General features: G+C 47.9%; 5 protein-coding genes across 5 annotated transcripts; 3 read left to right on the top strand and 2 right to left on the bottom strand.

Moving 5' to 3' along the window:
* Positions 1 to 41: 41 nt before the first annotated feature.
* Positions 42 to 1,431, top strand: N7516_005740 (uncharacterized protein; the record flags this gene model as incomplete). The annotated part of the gene is made up of 2 exons (XM_057218460.1): positions 42 to 977; positions 1,024 to 1,431. 2 exons carry the CDS (start codon positions 42 to 44, stop codon positions 1,429 to 1,431), a joined length of 1,344 nt encoding a protein of 447 aa, XP_057072551.1.
* Positions 1,432 to 3,101: 1,670 nt separating this feature from the next.
* On the bottom strand, positions 3,102 to 3,632 carry N7516_005741 (uncharacterized protein; the record flags this gene model as incomplete). Its single annotated transcript, XM_057218461.1, has 1 exon — positions 3,102 to 3,632. The coding sequence occupies one exon, from the start codon at positions 3,630 to 3,632 to the stop codon at positions 3,102 to 3,104; it is 531 nt and encodes a 176-aa protein (XP_057072552.1).
* A 3,370-nt stretch (positions 3,633 to 7,002) lies between these two features.
* On the top strand, positions 7,003 to 8,687 carry N7516_005742 (SMI1/KNR4 family protein; the record flags this gene model as incomplete). Its single annotated transcript, XM_057218462.1, has 2 exons — positions 7,003 to 7,013; positions 7,082 to 8,687. The coding sequence occupies 2 exons, from the start codon at positions 7,003 to 7,005 to the stop codon at positions 8,685 to 8,687; spliced, it is 1,617 nt and encodes a 538-aa protein (XP_057072553.1).
* Positions 8,688 to 9,304: 617 nt separating this feature from the next.
* N7516_005743 (uncharacterized protein) lies at positions 9,305 to 9,994 on the bottom strand (the record flags this gene model as incomplete). Its single annotated transcript, XM_057218463.1, has 1 exon — positions 9,305 to 9,994. The coding sequence occupies one exon, from the start codon at positions 9,992 to 9,994 to the stop codon at positions 9,305 to 9,307; it is 690 nt and encodes a 229-aa protein (XP_057072554.1).
* Positions 9,995 to 10,651: 657 nt separating this feature from the next.
* gmtA (GDP-mannose transporter) lies at positions 10,652 to 12,369 on the top strand. The gene is made up of 4 exons (XM_057218464.1): positions 10,652 to 11,041; positions 11,096 to 11,183; positions 11,245 to 11,616; positions 11,676 to 12,369. The coding sequence occupies exons 1-4, from the start codon at positions 10,799 to 10,801 to the stop codon at positions 12,107 to 12,109; spliced, it is 1,137 nt and encodes a 378-aa protein (XP_057072555.1). The 5' UTR covers positions 10,652 to 10,798; the 3' UTR covers positions 12,110 to 12,369.
* The last annotated feature ends 33 nt before the right edge of the window (positions 12,370 to 12,402 follow it).

The following is a 12,402-nucleotide window of genomic DNA, read 5'->3' on the forward strand; positions in this document are numbered from 1 at the left end:
CTCTCTCCACAGGCTGCCTATTTTTCAAGCCAACCGTCGACATGTCGGCTCAATCTCCTCATCCCCCCACCCCTAAGGCTTCGCGCAACAACCGCCGCCCTCAGAAGAAGAATACGACTCCTCACGCCCAGAAATCGGCGCTTCTCTCTACTCCTCCATCATCCCCGCCGCATAGCATGAGCCCCGGTGTCATCCCGATGGATCCCTCAACCAACTTCAGCTCTTCAAAGAAGAAGCCTATGCGTTCAGGGAAGAAGTCCAGAGACAGTAAGGCTTCACCTGCCCCGCACTCTGGGTACCACAGCAATGGCTACAATAGCGGTCCCCGACACACACCAACTCACCCCTCTGTCACCTCTCCCCAGACAAAGAGCGCAGCCTACGCGGGACCGACGTTCCATGCATCGCCTGCGCCATCTGCTTTACCCATTCCGAGCTTCTTCTCCAAGTCGGCTCCTGATGCCAATTTGGTCCCACCCATCGAGACCGATAGTGACGATGCGGAAGTGGACCCCGAACCAGAGGTGACTCCGTCCAAACCTCGCAATCGCAACAACCAATTTAAGAGTGAAGAGCAGAAGCCTTCCCCTCTTGACTTCCTTTTCAAGGCTGCTGTGCAAGCCAGAGACCAGAAATCCACGAGCAGCCCTGAGGTGAACAAGGTCATTCAGTCTCCTCAGACCGAACCCCGGGCCGTGCGCCCCAATCCTGATGGCGTGTTCCCATTTGAAATGGGAAACTCTGATTACAATCGCAACCCTCACATTGGCCCTTCTTTCGCTCCTTCCTACCAGGACCGTATGAATGCGCTGCGACCCTCGGGTACCCCTCAGTCCTCTGACATGTCTGAGGAGGAGCGACGGATCAAGACTGAGGAGTTAAAGCACCTGTTACTCAACCCACCTCCACAGAAGCCGCCTTCCTCAGCTTACGCCTCCCCCGACTACGCCGGATCCTTTGGGCCCCGTCCTTCCAATGTGCCCCCCCTATGCAACTCCTATGCGAACCTCGTCTGGTCCTCAGTTGACCATGTCGCATAGCTCATTCTCTCCCCACCAGCTGCAGCAGCAGCTTCCTCAGAACAGCGGACGCCCCCAATACCAATACCCCGCCCATTCTCACTCACCTCTGCGCCGTGAAGTTGACCTCGTGCCGCCTCCTTCGATGCCTCAGTATCGTGGCCCAGCCTCGAACAGCACTTCCAACGGAGGTTCCCCGGCGCCGTATGGCAATCCTTACATGGCAACATCCCAGCGCCACCGGTCTGGCTATGCTTCCCCGCAACAAAGCCATTCGTCGGCTTCATTCCAGTTGCCTCTCAACTCGCCATCACCTTCTCGGGTCGTGGACACTCAACAAATTGAGAATGATATCCGGCGGGTTTTGAAGCTGGATACCTCGGGACCTCCGGTCACTCAGAGCTTCGCATAGCTCTTCATGGCTCCCACATGTCTTTTGTCAGATTATGATTTTCTTCTACGGTCTTTACTCTTCTATCTTTCTGCTGAATGGCCTCTTTCTTTTGTTTTCTTCTCTCAGTTATGTTTTTCATATCTCTTAAATTCAGTTTGATTTCACTATGTTTCTCCTTTGCATCATGTTCATACTAGGCATCCTCGACTGGTCTCGGGTCCCTCGGTTGGTTTATTCTAGTATTCCTTTCCCGCGACAGGATGCTCATTGTTTCTTTCCATACGTCTCTTGCGGCAATGTTCACCATGATGATGATGCACGGCACTGGCTGCTTGGTAAATTGATGAGGTGGTAGTTTCATACCTTTTCTCCATTGTTTGGCGTCGTGGTTTTTCCCAAATGTGATGGCGCGCCTGGTTTTGGCTTGAGGCATGGAGGGATGCTAACAAATGCATGATTTTGCTGTTTTTCTGCTTTTGCTTTTCTGCATTGTTTCTTTTTGCTGCTTTGGACCTTCTCGCTGTTTTCAACTAGCTGTTTCTTTGTTTGGTCGAAGTAGCGGTCAGCCTCGATCAGCCCTTCAAGGCTGACCTAGCGCTGATCTCGCACTTCGGCCTTGATCTATCCTCCTCACTCGTTTCATGAGGATTGAAATTGTCTAAAGCTCTGGCTAGTCCACATCGGTGTGCTTTTGCGCCCGGTCCCAATCCGATAATCATCACTGGTCAGATTTTGGTTCGTTGTGAAGTGCAAGTAGTGTACATGGTAGCCGAGTAGATCTGGTGCCTATGTTGTACTTGGAGATTCGATACCTTAAATCTAGTTGGTTATATGCATAAATAAGTTTATGCATATAGCGACCCACCACGGTGCATCCTAACAGACAAACGTCCTAGCAAACCCAAATCTAGAAATTAGTATCTTTGTATGACTTCCCCATACAAAAGATACCTAGGCGCATCATAGGCATAAGCTTTCTTGTCCTCGAGATAGGAAAGATATCTTAGTGGCCATTCAGCAGAGCGTCATAAACATTTAGATACCAACAAATGTAAACTAATCAAGAATCAACACAGGGCTTCATGATGTTTCCATGCCCATGAACTACTTTGTTTGCATTTCCGTCTGTGATTGTAATTTGTCTTGGTGCTATGCGTACCATTTCTCCATGTTTATTGTGACATGGTCGACTATATACCTAATGTTCGACATCCCTGGCGACATTGGAACAGAAACCAAGTGAGACCCGGGATATCACGAAGTCTTCATCGTGCCAGGTGATTTAACAGATAATATACCATCACGAGTGGAACAATTGCCAATTGAAAGGAAAAACAGAACACAGCCTCCGGAAGTCGAGTGGAAGAAGCATTGGGCAGTAAACGATATAAGATGTGAAGTCATAGACAACACTTCAGTGCAAAAAGCAAGAAGAACGCAGGAATCCAAAATGTTGAAAGTAGCCTTGGGAGTAGGCACAGCTTGCGTATCGCTTAATCAACTGCAAAAAAAAAAAAAAAAAAGACAGAAAGCAGAGGGCTCGTTCATACGCATTGTTGGGCATTGTTGGGCGTCGGGTTATAGTTCCAACTTAGGAGTGATGACTCCGCATATGTAACAGCCCTCGATAGATAACCAAATGGCCCTTTGTCACCATAGTTGCCATCTTCGACGGTATGAAAAGCTCCCTATCCACCCATAAAACCATCAAACTCATCGTCGCTATCCGGAACCAGTGGTATAACTTTCACATATCGCATTGGATCAATGACCTTTTCAGCTGAGCACTCTTGGGGTGACGGAGCATCCAACAAAGTCTGTAAAGCCTCTTCGTCGATCACCATACACATGTGATATTGAGTAGATAGACCTTGATCCTCCTGCACATCGACCCAGCGTCGGAAATGAGTGCGAATGGAGTCCATCGACGCTCCTTCAAATTTCGGATGGTTCATAACGATTGAACGGTGCTGAGCCCAGATCTCATGGTATGAAGTGAGATCTGTATTGATTGGGGTATTGTTTCCGGAGAAGACGCATTCAGAGTATAATCCATGTTTCATGTAGGAGTTGAGAAGATCGATAATTCGGAGGAACACGGCGTTGGAATGGGGAGTATATGTGGTGCGATAAATGACATAGCCCCATGTTGATCCGTTTCTAGTGGTCGTGTGAAGGTGCTTGGTAGGCCAGGGCAGGCCGTTGAGAGTGGGATCCATTGTGATTTATGTTTTGAATGCTGCAAGCCAGGACGATATAAAAGATGGGATGGAAAGAAAAGAGCCGCGAATTACTCTGATTTTAAGGATTTGGTGTCTCTACCGTTCTCCACCTGCGCTGACGCTAATGTACAACCGAGGAGGGGGCTGTTCATTACTCAGATCCTTTGGCCCCCAATGCCTTTTAAACGCAATTCGAATTCGGCGGATATACTCAAATTCGCACAAGTGGACTTCACATATCTCCTGGTATTTGAGGACAGGACGTAAGACGCTGAGTTTGATATTGATAGTATTTAGCTGTAGGAAATAATCCATACAACATGGATGATTCCAAGGTTCTCAGTTTTGGGGATGTCCCTCCTGCCCAGGTGCTTACTTATCTTGGCATCTTCCCCACGCTATACCTAATTCAGTGAGGCTTATATAGTCTGTCAGCATCAACTAGGAAGGAGGTCGTGCGACCATTATCCAATTATAGTACTCTTTATACCATCAGGATTTGAACATCGTATTCGCTTGTTTCCCACTCACTATCATAGTACTAATACTGGGCTTTGGTATACTATCGTCAAAAATGAGGTATCGGGCCATTAAGTAAGCCCGAGCTCATCCGTACAACTATTTTATATATTCCTTTTTTCACCCCTAATGTCATGGACATCAAGCCCGACCAGTTGAAACTATCTGGATGACTACAACCGCTGCCTATGCTCACCCTTACGTTTTGAAGCCTATTTGAACGGAGACACGTGTGTTCTGTCTATGCTCGACCAAACCCTGCCGGAGGGGGTTGTATCTTTCCTGTTGTGCCGCAACCTATGTTTAATATTACCGAAGGCTGGTGTCTTGACGCCGAAGGCACATTAACCGGGGCGCGACCGGTTGATCCAGAAGCTGTCCGGTTATTATGCGAACCACAGCCCGCTGATCTGTCCACTGTTAATAAGGACCTATTGATCCTGATGGCAGCGTGGTCACGTCGACGAATCATGGACCAGCGAGCTATCTTGTGTTGTTCGAGGAATCTACCACGACCCTTTCTTCGCCAAATGGTGGTTGACTCAAGATACTTCCGAATCCATTCGATGGGCCATTTATGCCCGATTCATTTTGAACAACGACTTCTCCTGATTGAATGACAGCACGCCAGATACCGATCTCCCGGTTCTAATATGGTTCCCAAAAACTACAGCCGATGTTACCTATACCGTATTGGCACGTCTTAAAAGTAGACAACTCTGTGCGTGGCGTCGTTCTTTGGTTCTCAACATTATAAAGAAGCGCAGTATGGAAATGATAAGGATGTAACTCCTGGGGTTCAAATAATATTGATTGATATATGGCTAGACCTCCCTACCCCACAAAGCCCATAGCCCAACCACAAACATGCCAATTTATCGTAGCTGCATAATTCGTGCATTTTTTTTCTGGTTTTTTTTTTTTTTGGGTATTCAAACTACCATCTAAGCGATATATAAAGCTATATAGAAACCTTCGAAGCATAAAGGAGAGAAAGGTCGTTTAGAAGGTATAGAGTTGACTTTCATAAATAAAGCTTTACTTTTTAGAAGGGGTTACTTATGTTTGTTAGGGAATTATAACTATAACTAACTAGTTAGTAAGTAGAAGTACTATTAGTACTACTGCAATTGATATCTAGGTATAGACCCAATATATATATCTTCATCCATGCCAATACTACTTTAAATATGCTAAGACTATATTTGTGCATAGAAATGGGCCTTTGATGAGCTTTGATGGGCCCCCATTAATGGGCTGTGGGCCGGGGGCTTGGACCCATTTGTGGGCTATTAAGAGGTATACACAGTGGTCAATGACCACAGCTAGCAGGCTTGATAGATTTATAGCTAGTGAGTCTACAATATAGATGCTAGACCCGCGCGCTACAGTTCCAAAGTGGACATAGTTTGTGATAGGAACGAGAGACCGAAATACGTCGGAATAAGGTCCGTTCTGAGGATGCAGTTACAGGATGGATCGAAATCAGTCTTTTGATAACCCCAATCACGCTAGTCTATACTGGGCTTAACGTTATCTCAAGGAATTATTTTGGGACCACCTAGTTCCTGAACGTATACCGCACCAAGCCCTGAACTAGCCACACACCGTTGAAACGAATCAAAATTTGGAAGGTTTCCTTATTCCAAAGTGGAGTCAAGCCTATAAGAGCCCAATGCTGATCCTAATATCCCGAGGTTTTTCCATGTATAATTTAGACTTGGAATATAAAGAGTTTTTCAATAATAAGGATCTACATCGTGGAATCACTGAACAGTTTAATTCGCAGGCTTAACTAATATGGACGGAGTATGTTAAATATCCTATATTGTCTCCATACATCGCATATTACTATTTCCTATTTTTGTTGGGACGTGGACTTCTCCCCCTATTGTTAACCCTACTGACTCCTATTCGCCAGCCACAGTCCTTTTCCTGAGATCCACTCACCTGGCGCTAATTTTCTATCAATTTCGCCGTACTCCGTACGCCGTACATAGATTGTTAGGTGGGGAAGTACGGAGTAAAGAGAACTCGAACTCGGCACTCCAGGATGTCCGATTCCGTGTTCCTATTTCTATATACTTCTTTTACCCACTCCGTAAATAGCTAGTTACCTTGCCACATAACTAACTAACTAGTTAGTTACCTAGGTAGTTATCGGGAGCTGGGGTCTTCCATTTCACAGATCTTCCGAGGAAGCTTAATTTGAACTGCTTTTGCCGCAAGGGTTTGGACAATGGCATTCAGATACACGTGTAATTGTATGTTGTATGTAGCCTGGAAAATATGTATTGACTAGACGCAGTACAATAAAACACACCTTGGCAGGAATACCCCATTTCCACATTCAAAAGCTTTTATGATATGAGTTGTCGACATCATATCAAAGGGATCTACATACCACAACACGTCGAAGCCTCGCTGGGTGCGGAAAAGGGTGGATGAGATAGAGTCATATCATAACAATTGAAGTAAATAATCCTCACAGTTTCTAGATTTTAAAAGAAAGATCCTATTTATATTATTCTAAGCCTTTTTTAAAAGCCTTGTGTTTCCAAGGAAATTAAAAGACCAATACCCTCCTCGTTCTCTCCCCTCCACCTTTTCTCCTTCCTTACCTAATTCTGGGTTCTGGACTTCCCAGGTTGCCCCTACCACATCCTCACATCTTCACATCTTCAACATTTTCAACATCTTCTTTTCCTCCTCTAAATTTTGAATCCTCTCGTTTTAATTATTCCCGCGTCGGGACACGTTTCCCCCGTCTCCAATGACTGATTTTGCGACCTGAACTTCGGTTTTAACCCCCCTGCGCCCGTTTTTTTCCCTTCTCTACTGTGACACCATGGCGAATATGTTAGTTTATCTCTGGATGTCTAGATATGAATACCAAGGCAAGGTTCATGTCCACTGACGTGATGCAGGTTGAGTTCGACATGGCGTTCCTTTTGGCATACCATGACCTCCTATGACCGTCATGCCTCCCACGACTCCCCCTACCGTACCGGGAGACACGTTCCTCTCAGTCAAAGTCGTCACGAACCCCTCACATCCATCGCAACCAGCGCAATTGAGTCCCGCCCGGACCTCTCTAACCCCTACGATGACGAGCCTACAAAAGGATCTGCAACTGCACAAGCATCCGAGTGGAATACCTCCCCCGACGACTTGGGTTCTCCCACCCAACCCTACTCACCAGGGATGAGGTCGGTCGCATCTCAGAAAAGGCGATCGAATGAACAGGGCGAGGGTGCGCCAGAAATTCAGATGCAAAGTTTCCACGATGGAGCGCCGCCGCCGCCGCCGGTCGCTCACTCCTGGAGGAAGATCGAACGCTGGTTAGAAAGCAATTATGAGGAACTCCTTGACCAGCTCGGTGAAGGCTGTACCCAGAACGACATCAATGAATTGGAGCATGAGCTCGACTGCAGTCTGCCACTAGAGGTGCGGGAATCGTTAATGGTCCATGACGGCCAAGAACGTGGCGGTCAACCCACCGGTGTTATCTTCAGCGCCATGCTGCTCGACTGCGAGGAGATCGTTCAGGAATGGCGGAACTGGAAAAAGGTCAACGACGAATATCTCAGCAACGCAACTACGATGCAAAACCCACCCGCACCTAGCTCTGCGGCAAGCTCCTCCGCGGCCGGTCCGTCTCAGCAGCCCTCGTCCACAATGTGGCAAGCAGACCTGCTCGAGCGTCAGGACTCCCAGCCTCCCGGTGCGGTTCAGAAATCTTACGCAAACCCCGCTTGGATTCCCCTCGCCCGTGATTGGGGCGGCAACAACCTGGCCATTGATCTGGCACCTGGCCCTGCTGGAAAATGGGGCCAGGTGATTATTTTCGGCCGGGATTACGACTGCAAATACGTCGTTGCTCGGTCGTGGGCTGGATTCCTCGCGACTCTCGCCGATGATCTATGCAGCGGCCACGTCATTGTTGACGAGCAGACGGATGAGCTGAAGCTGAAACCATTCAAGAACCAAAATGTGGAGCCCCCATACCTGGATATCCTGCGGTGGAGGACGGATCAGAAGTATGGCCGCCGTGCACCTCGCCGGAAGGGCCCTGTGCCCAATGGGCTGGGTGTGAACGCTTCAGGCAACCGGTCCAGTAGTCGTGAGTCCCCCTACGGCAGCCCCACGCGCACTGAAGAACGGGGCCGGTCGCCGCACCGTTTCTCCAAGAGTGGAAATGCTCAGAGTCCCAAGACGCCATTTGGCGTGTCCAGTCCTCTTGCACGCGTGACTGAGGAGACAACAAGTCCCGCTGTCACTGTAGGGCCCACAATCTCCGAGGACGCTCAGGTAAACGACAAGGAGGCTCATGCTGAAGATCTCATGGAGGTTGTAACCCCACAAATCTCCAATAAAGAGAATGAAGGGTTCCCCAAGCCCAATGAGCAGAAGGAATCCGACAAGGCGGAGAAAATTGAGAAAATCGAGAAAAGCGAGAAGATCGACTCTGCGGAGTCCCCAGCCGCCATTGAGTCGGAGGTCCTCGGCGAAATGAAGAACGTGGCTATTTAGAATACGTCTTGCTATTTGAGTCCGGACAGTGCTGTTTTCTCTCGAGTCTCGGTTTTTCAAGGGCATCCGGCGTCAATGTGGAAATTATGGATGTGCGACAACGTTCTGCTTCTGCTTCTGTTTCTACTTCTGCTTTTATGTATAGAATTCCCCCCTGTTCTTCTTCTAGCCTCAGTTTCGCGGCATTTGTTGTAACTCTAGGGTGCTGTTTTGCTCTGCTTCTGCTTTTTCCTTTTCGTTTTGGTTTTCCTTTGCCGTCGAGATGGCTGTGTTTACGGTCTTTGATGTTTCTTGCCTGTAATTCTATAATGACAGTCTGCTTTGTTCTTTCGTGTCTGGCTACAATCCCATTTACTTTTGATTCTTCCGTCTTCAATCTCAAGTTGCACAACCCTTGTTCCCGGAGCATACACATAATCCTAGTGGAGGCCTCCAAGGTACTCCAGTGGCTATGGCTAGTTTAGAGCTTGTATAAATATAATGGCATGGGTATGCTACTAAATATCCAACTATGAACATCAATATAGGGTCATCAATCCGTTAATATACAGAAATCATGAATCAACATCCCAATACCCTTTCCCCACGGGTATAAACTTCAAAAGGAACAAGGGTTCTTAATCCCAATCACCATCGTCATCGTCACCACGGTTTCTCACATTGGGATTAGAATCCCGAATCCCACGTTTCTTCCTCCCAAATCCTCTCCCACCAGCACCGTCATCACTATCCTCCTCCTCCCTCACATCATCATCCTCGTCTCCACCCCCAATCTTCGCTGCCAAAAGAATCCCCTTGAACACTAACCTCTTCTCCAAAACTCTGACATCAAACCCTTCAACCCCATCAAAGCCCCTGGCATCAAGCCCCTCAAACCCAACAACCCGATCAAGCCCAACCCCATCCTTAAACCCGATCACACAAGGCAAAACCTTAATCCCAAGTTTCTGCGCAATAAACGGCGTATTACGCACATCCACCCGCGCAAACGAAACCTCGTAGTGCACATTCGCCAGCTCTCCAAGTCTCATATCCATAACCGCGCACCGCGCAAAATCAGGGTGCGCGAAGTGCACCAGACATCTACTTGTGCGCGTCGTGAAGTCCAACACGGACTGGTCTGACGAGAGTGTAGGGTAGACTTCGTTTTGGAGTAGGCCTGTGGTTCCGCTTGTTGCGCGTGCGGAGTGATTGTTTTTTGTGGCTGCGAGCTCGGCGTTTAGTTGGTGGATGCGCTGGTCGCGGTAGAGTGTGTCATCCTCGTTTTCGAGGGCGGCGAAGAGGGCTTCGTCGTCTGAGTCGGGCATTTTGGGGGGAAGGTGCGGGGGTGGTTTGTGGGTTTGAGGTTGGGTTGTTTTTGTTTTTTTTTTGGTGGGATTGAAATGAGTTGTTCCCTTTGGATTTGCTTTTGGGCCCTTATTTCCCAATGTAAAGGTGTGGATTGGGATTTTCGGGGGAGTGTGTGGTTAGGAGGGTTGAGGTTGGAAAGTCGGGAGCTCCACTGGTATATGGACTGGACTCGGTACGGAGTAGTCTACGCGTGAACAGCTTTATAAATCTATTTTCTGGTTTTTTTTACAGTCTGCAATTGGAATGATGTCTGTATTTCTTTATTTCTTGTTCTTTTGGTTTGCATATTCTTTAGCCTCATAGAACCTTCGAATGATTTTCGCTATGCATATAGTCATACTATATAAGTACAAACGTACGACTACCAGGTACATAGTTATATATTATTGTCATCGATCGACTTAATTGAGTATTTTCATGCTATAACCAACAGTATATTATATCAATTGACTACTAATATATACTCTATAACTAGATTGTACGGAGTACTCCAATAGTACGATGTTTCACTCTATAAATAAAATCCTGACTCAGCACCCCCTAACTGCTCTGCTTAGGTAACAACGTGCCTGTTTCCGGCCGCGAAATCTGTTGTTGTCAAATCTCCTTTGGCCTTTTTTTTACTTGGTCACCTTCTCGAACAACCTTCTCTTGTTCCTTGACTCCCCTGGATATATTCTGGGTGCCATCTGTCATTTCAGTTCCTCCCCCCTTTCAACAAAACAGCCGATAGCACCCCTATCCGCGACCACTCACTCAACATGGCCGAAGACAAGAGATCCGACGACTACACCGTCGAAATGAACAAGCTCGACCAAGGGAATAAGGAGTTTGAGGCTGCGCCGCCGCCGACTCCCTCGCCCCGCGCCAGTCCGACCATTTCCAACAACCCCGCTCTTCCCGTTCTGGCATACTGCGGTTCGTCAATTATGATGACCGTGATGAACAAGTATGTTCTGTCGGGGTTGGATTTCAATCTGAACTTCCTCTTGCTCTGTATCCAGGTATGTGGTGGCTTTTTCAGTTCTTGATCCATGGCGAATTGCTAACATCGTCAGTCTTTGGTTTGCATTGCTGCAATTCAAACGTGCAAGTCCATGGGTCTTATCACCTACCGTGATTTCAACACCGATGAGGCCAGAAAGTGTATGTATTCCGATTACCACAAACCGAGAGATGCGCCAGAGCTGACAGGATTCCATATCAGGGTTCCCGATTACGCTCCTACTGATCGGCATGATCTACACGGGTTCCAAGGCTCTCCAGTTCCTTTCAATCCCCGTCTATACTATCTTCAAGAACTTGACCATTATCCTGATCGCCTATGGAGAGGTTCTCTGGTTCGGTGGCTCCGTCACTAACCTCACCCTGTTCTCTTTCGGTCTCATGGTTTTCAGCTCGCTCATTGCTGCCTGGGCTGATATCAAGCATGCTGTGGAGAGCACCGGTGATACCTCCAGCAAGGTCTCCACCTTGAACGCTGGATATGTCTGGATGTTGATCAACTGCCTATGCACCTCGTCCTATGTCCTGGGCATGCGCAAGCGCATCAAGCTGACCAACTTCAAGGATTTTGACAGTATGTGGTTCTTTCCAGCCTTGTTTCAAATGTGTTTACTAACATGACCTTCTCTCTAGCCATGTTCTACAACAACCTCCTGTCGATCCCCGTTTTGATTGTTCTCACCCTGCTGGTCGAGGACTGGTCATCCGCCAACCTCGCCCGCAACTTCCCCGAGGCCAACCGTGACGGTATCTTCTTCGCCATGGTTCTGTCTGGTGCCTCCTCTGTCTTCATCTCGTACACATCCGCATGGTGTGTCCGCACCACCTCCTCCACCACATACTCTATGGTTGGCGCTCTCAACAAGCTGCCCATTGCCGTGTCCGGTCTCGTCTTCTTCGATGCGCCAGTCACTTTCCCCAGTGTTTCCGCCATCGGTGTCGGCTTCATCAGTGGTATTGTCTACGCCGTGGCCAAGATCAAGCAGAACTCCAAGCCCCGCACCGGTGTTCTTCCCACGCCAGTCAGTGCCAGCAGTCAGAGCATGAGAGACTCGCTGCGCTCTTAGAGGCTTGGAATGACAATATGCATCTGACTGGTCAGTGCATATCCAAAAAGTCAACCGCATCCACGGTGCTCCTTTGCATGTGACATTATGATTCACGTTTCATTGCAGCCGAATTCAAGGGTCTTGTCTGGTCTGATGGGGAAAATCCTGCGATCACTTTGGTCGGTGTTGGTGTTTGATTCCTTTCTCTTCTTTTCTGTTATTTCTCTCCTCCCCTCGCCTTACATTTATGGAAGGGAAACTGCTTCGTGTTTTTTTTTGGCGGTTTCTCCTGACCACACTGCCTTTGGTCT

The sequence above is a fragment of the Penicillium verrucosum genome (genome assembly GCF_028828655.1).
Source record: "Penicillium verrucosum strain IBT 35672 chromosome Unknown utg000002l_segment0_segment0, whole genome shotgun sequence".
Lineage (NCBI taxonomy): Eukaryota > Fungi > Ascomycota > Eurotiomycetes > Eurotiales > Aspergillaceae > Penicillium > Penicillium verrucosum.

Coding starts and splice junctions, on each gene's coding strand:
- gmtA (XM_057218464.1), top strand. CDS start 10,799: ATGGCCGAAGACAAGAGATCCGACGACTACACCGTCGAAATGAACAAG. Junction 11,042..11,095: donor TCCTCTTGCTCTGTATCCAG/GTATGTGGTGGC, acceptor TAACATCGTCAG/TCTTTGGTTTGCATTGCTGC. Junction 11,617..11,675: donor CAACTTCAAGGATTTTGACA/GTATGTGGTTCT, acceptor CCTTCTCTCTAG/CCATGTTCTACAACAACCTC.